The 4653-nt window shown below is 57.8% G+C and overlaps 1 protein-coding gene across 1 annotated transcript in view; it reads left to right on the top strand.

Moving 5' to 3' along the window:
• Nucleotides 1-4653, top strand: part of CNGB1 (cyclic nucleotide gated channel subunit beta 1) — a 34621-nt gene that overhangs the window by 9053 nt on the left and 20915 nt on the right. The window contains exons 13-14 of the mRNA XM_035898820.1: nt 3156-3330; nt 4431-4541. Coding sequence (XP_035754713.1) covers nt 3156-3330; nt 4431-4541 — 286 coding nt within the window. The remainder of the gene's footprint in view (nt 1-3155; nt 3331-4430; nt 4542-4653) is intronic.

The following is a 4653-nucleotide window of genomic DNA, read 5'->3' as shown; positions in this document are numbered from 1 at the left end:
GAGGCCCCATCCCTGGAGGCATTCAAGGCCAGGTTGGACGGGGCTCTGAGCAACCTGATCTAGTTAGCAGTGTCCCTGCTCCTGCGGGGGGGTTGGACTAGATGACCTCTAGGGGTCCCTTCCAACCCAAAACATTCTATGATTTTATGTGTCTAGGGGGGCACCTCGGGAAAAGCAAAATCCTGGGATTTGATGTGTTAGACATGCGTCTGCACGGCTGTAGGAAAACGTTGTGGGGTTCACACCACTGCTTGCCCGCCTGTGGAGGGGAACAGGCATCGGCTCTGCGGGCAGATGGGCCTGGCTCTCCCCCCAGCCATGCTGCGGGATGCTGAGCAAAGTGGGGAGCCCGGCTGGGAGTCATGGCGGCCCCTGCCGATCAACCAGGCAGGAGAGGTGTCGCACAGCCCCGTGCAAGCGCCATCCCCAGGAAGGAGCAGTTGGCTGGGACATGGGAGCTGCTGTGGGAGTGTGGACCTGCTGTGGCTTGTGGAGGCCATGCATCTCTCCGGGGATGTGCCGGGAGGTTGCTCCCATCGAGCCAGCAGCCGTTTGGTGGGATCCCAGAGGAGGAAACCCCTGTGTTGGTACAAACTGGAGGCCTGAGTGGTGCCGTGGACCTTGGAAAGGGGCAAAGCCAGTGGGACACTGCTGCGTGCTGCACGCAGGGCAGTCGCACCCCTTGTGCACGCGTGTTATAGCTCACCTCGGTGCCCCGAGGCATCTCAGGGTCGCTGAACCTGCCCCAGGAAGGGAGAGACTGGGCCAGGAGCTCTGCCCTGGCACCAAACTGCCAGCACACTTGTTAATGTTTTCCTTCTCCTTTTGTTTCAGGGGGCAAAGGGGCTTAGGGCCTCTGAAACAAACGGAAAACAAAGACTGTGGTGAGCCAGCCCTTCTTACCACCAAATGAGGCCAACCCACGGAGAAAGCGCAGCTGGGGAGGAAAAGCAAAAGGGAATCTGCAAATGGTCTCTAGCTCCTTCCCAGCCGGGCTGGTGGGGACCTGAGGCTGGTGCAGGGACACTGGCTGCGTGTCCCTGGTCCCAGAGCTGTCCCATCCTGGATCCCCCTTGGCTCTGGGAACCAGAGCTATTGGTTTGGCAGGGTGATGTCTATGGGACAGGAGCTATAATTTGTAGAAAAGCATCGCTCAGGACACCTTGGAGGCAGAAAGCCTCTTGCTGCAGCCTCCCAGCGCTCCTGGCCCTCTCAACCCCCCTCAGCATCTGAATATTCACCCCTGAGGTCTCCAGCTGAAGCCTGCAGGCTTCTTTTAGTCAACTTCTGCCTCCGAGGTGTAATGTTATAAAGCTCCTTAAGCTCTCGACAGCTTCTTACTGCTTTTCTTCCATGAACTGAGTGTTTTCTCCTAGCAAGTGGAAAGGGCTCTGGTTTGCAGCAGCAGAGGCAGGTGGATGAGGTTGATCTCAAGGTGACCAGGTAGGAGTTAACGGTTAAAAACCTTCGCCCGGGCTCTCCTTATAGGAGAACTTGCCCCAAAGTCTCCTCACACCTGACTGCGGCTGGTCCTCCCCCACACCCACCCCCCTTTGGGCAGCAGCTGTGGAGGCTGGAGTGCCCGGGCAGGGGGGATCTCGGTGGCCATCTCCAGCCCAGAGATGTCTGGCTGGGCACAGCCAGTACAGGGAGGTTGGGCTGGGTGGGTGAGGGCCCCTGTGCACCAGGGCTTTAGCACAGACCTCAGAAGCACAGAGTGTTTGGGTTGGGAGGGACCTTTGAAGATGCTCCAGTCCAAGCCCCCTGCCATGCCATCTCCCACCAGGTCAGGTTGCTCAGAGCCCCGTCCAGTCTGGTCTTGGACACTTCCCATGATGGAGCATCCACAACTCCTCTGGGCAACCCGTTCAGTGTCTCGCCACTCTCACTGTACAACATTTCTCTTTTATGTCCAGCCCAAACCTACCCTCTGTCAGTCTAAAATGATTGCCCCTCGTCCTGTCACTACAGGCCTTGGTAAAAAGTCTTTCTCCATCTTTCATATAAGCCCTTGGTACATTGAAAGGCCACGATAAGGTCTCCCACCGTCTCACTGTATCTCTTCAGGACAATGTAGGCAGCCGTAACGATGCGTCATGAGCCAAGCAACCACCCTGAGTCCCGTCCCCTGTGTTTGTAATGGACCCCACTGGTACCAGGCTGCAATTTTAGTGTTTGCCCTATTTTCATATAATGTATCCAGAAGTTGTGGTGTGTTTTAAAAGCCATCTCCCTGATCGCCGTCCTGCGTTTTAACTGATGGAGATCTAGGGGGTAGGGGCGGAAGGCAGTGTGGGCACAGTGGGGTGGGTGAGCATGGCACAGAGCCAAGTCTGGGTGGGTTTCCTGCCCTTCTGAGGTTGAATTTGCACCTTTCCTGAATTTGCTGTGCTGTGGACATACAAGTTTGGTTGTCAGGCAGACCTCAAAATAAACTGGCTCTACAGCATGCGGATGCACTTCCTCCGCCTGTCTCTGCGGTGTGTGCCTGACGCGGTAGGAGGGGTACCCCAGGACACGGGGAGGGCTGGCCGTGGGCCAGACCCGGCTCCTCGCCTTGCAGCTGGTCCAACAGCTGCCCCGGGATCCTGCCGCGGGTTCTTCCCCAGCGATGGTGGGAAGCAGTGAGATGTGCGGGATGCTTCCTACGCCATGCCCAGGGGAGCGTTTGGAGCAGATGCAGCATGGTGCTCGGAGCGCTCCAATCTGGGCTTAGGGTTGAGTCTTGCCCTGCAAACCCAGGGCCCTCTGGCTGTGCTAGTGTCTTGCTTGGGGTTCGCGAGGGGAAAGGCTTTGGGCTATTCCCACTGCTGAGTCCTTTTTCAAGGCGAGCCGAAGCGTGGCATAGAGATGGGCCGAACTGCCCGTGGGTGGAGGTTGCTACACGCGTTGGGAAGCCAACAGGCATCTGGCTGCAAAGGGTTGTGGTTTTCATAGGGCTTTGGCTGCGCTCAGCACAAAGTGGTGAATTTTCTTTTTCCTTTGGCAAACGTGCCCAAGGCATCCATCTGGCACAGCTCAGGGGGACCGGGGCTGTGCAGGCTGAGGTGCTTCGGTCCCGGCATGCAGCAGCACCTCTACATGGGATCTGCCCTGGCCTCTCAAAACCACACTACTCTCACTTCATCACCCCCCTTTCCCAGTTCCCGTTTCAGTTCATATTGTCCCTGGGGAACCTGAGGAGCCTGACCTCGTCCTGGAAGAGATCAACGATGCCTGGATTAATGAAGCCACATGCGAGATGATGGCCTGGGGTCGTGAGGCTGAGCTGGTGGCAGATGCTCATCCCCTTCCCCCCATACAGGAGGAACCTCAGGAAGAAGAGAACAGGTAGGAGAAGGGAGATGCTGTTGACGGGCAGCTCTGCGTGCTCTCCATCCACCAGCACGGTGGCTGTGGGAGGGGGTGAACATATCTCTAGGACCCCTCCTTGCCAGCACTGGTGTTGGAGCTGGCAGTGGGCAGCCAAGGTGCCCGGTTCCAAAGAGGGGGGGCCCAGAAGGACCCAAAAGGTGTTTGGGCAGTCTCTCCTGGTGCTGAGGTCTGGGCTGGGCAGGCAGCAGCAGAGCTGTGAACACCACGCATTGAGTTGCTCTGCCGAGGACAGCTGGGGGATGCTCTGCTTGGGCTTCCCTGAAGTAATCTTTGGCCCGAAGGCAAGAGGGTTTGGACCTTGTTCCTACCAGCTGTGCATCCAATGATCAGGACGTTTGGAAATGCTAATCTTTATATAAGTCATCCTACTGTTTCCAAAAGAATGCCCCGCTGAGGTCCTCCCTAGGGCTGGGCAATGTGCTCAGAGTCAGGAGCAGGCTGTGTTGCAGCAGGGGGATGAGAGGTGCCCATGCACCCTTCCAAAGGGCTTGGGAGCCCCCTAAAATGCTCCCAGCACATGTGCAGGGGAGGGTGAGTGCGACAGCCCCCTCCTCCAACATGAGCGATGTTCGACTGCACGAAGTGCAAGCGATGCCCAGAGCCATGTTCACCCAGCAGAGCTCTCTTCTGCTCAGCCAGAAAACCCTGGACATGTTAGAAAAGTATTTTTCAGATTTTTTTTCCCCTTAGCTGCCCCTGAGAAGCTGCGGGCAGCAAGCACACCCCATCCAGGAGCCTGGGTTTCACTGACAGGGAACTTCTGGTCAAAATCATCAGCAAGTGATCCCTAAGCACATCCTCTCCGGGCACCGCAAGGGGAATTTGAAGGCTCTGGGACTCTGGCTTTGCATTCCCAGCGTTTTTCCCATTCTTTCTCCCCCCCCCGCCTCGGGGCCAGCATCTGCCTGGTGTGCTTGAGCGTGTGCCCCTCGGGACGTCGGCTGGGGGAAGGAGGGGGGGCACCCCCGGCCACAGAGGGTGTGGAGACCAGCAGCGCTCCGCTGCGAGGTTCAGATGCACGTTAGGGATTTCATTGATGAGCTTCTCCTTTTCAGACTGTGGCTGTGCTCCCTGAGCGCCGCTGAGGAGGAGGAGGAGGAGGAAAAGGAGGAGGAGGGGGAGGAGGAGGAGGAGAAGAAGGAGGAGGAGGTGGAGGAGACCGCGGGGTGAGTGGCTCCTGTTGCCTTTATGGCTTTGTTGGGGACGAGCATGAACGCAGTTGTTGCTTCAGCTGCATTCACAGCCCCCAGAGGGCGAAACGGCCGCGGGGGGGGTGGG

Source organism: Egretta garzetta, unplaced genomic scaffold, assembly GCF_000687185.1.
Source record: "Egretta garzetta isolate BGI_Z169 unplaced genomic scaffold, ASM68718v1 scaffold27, whole genome shotgun sequence".
In the NCBI taxonomy this organism is placed as follows: Eukaryota; Metazoa; Chordata; class Aves; order Pelecaniformes; family Ardeidae; genus Egretta; species Egretta garzetta.
This window is presented reverse-complemented; position numbering and strand designations above follow the sequence as displayed.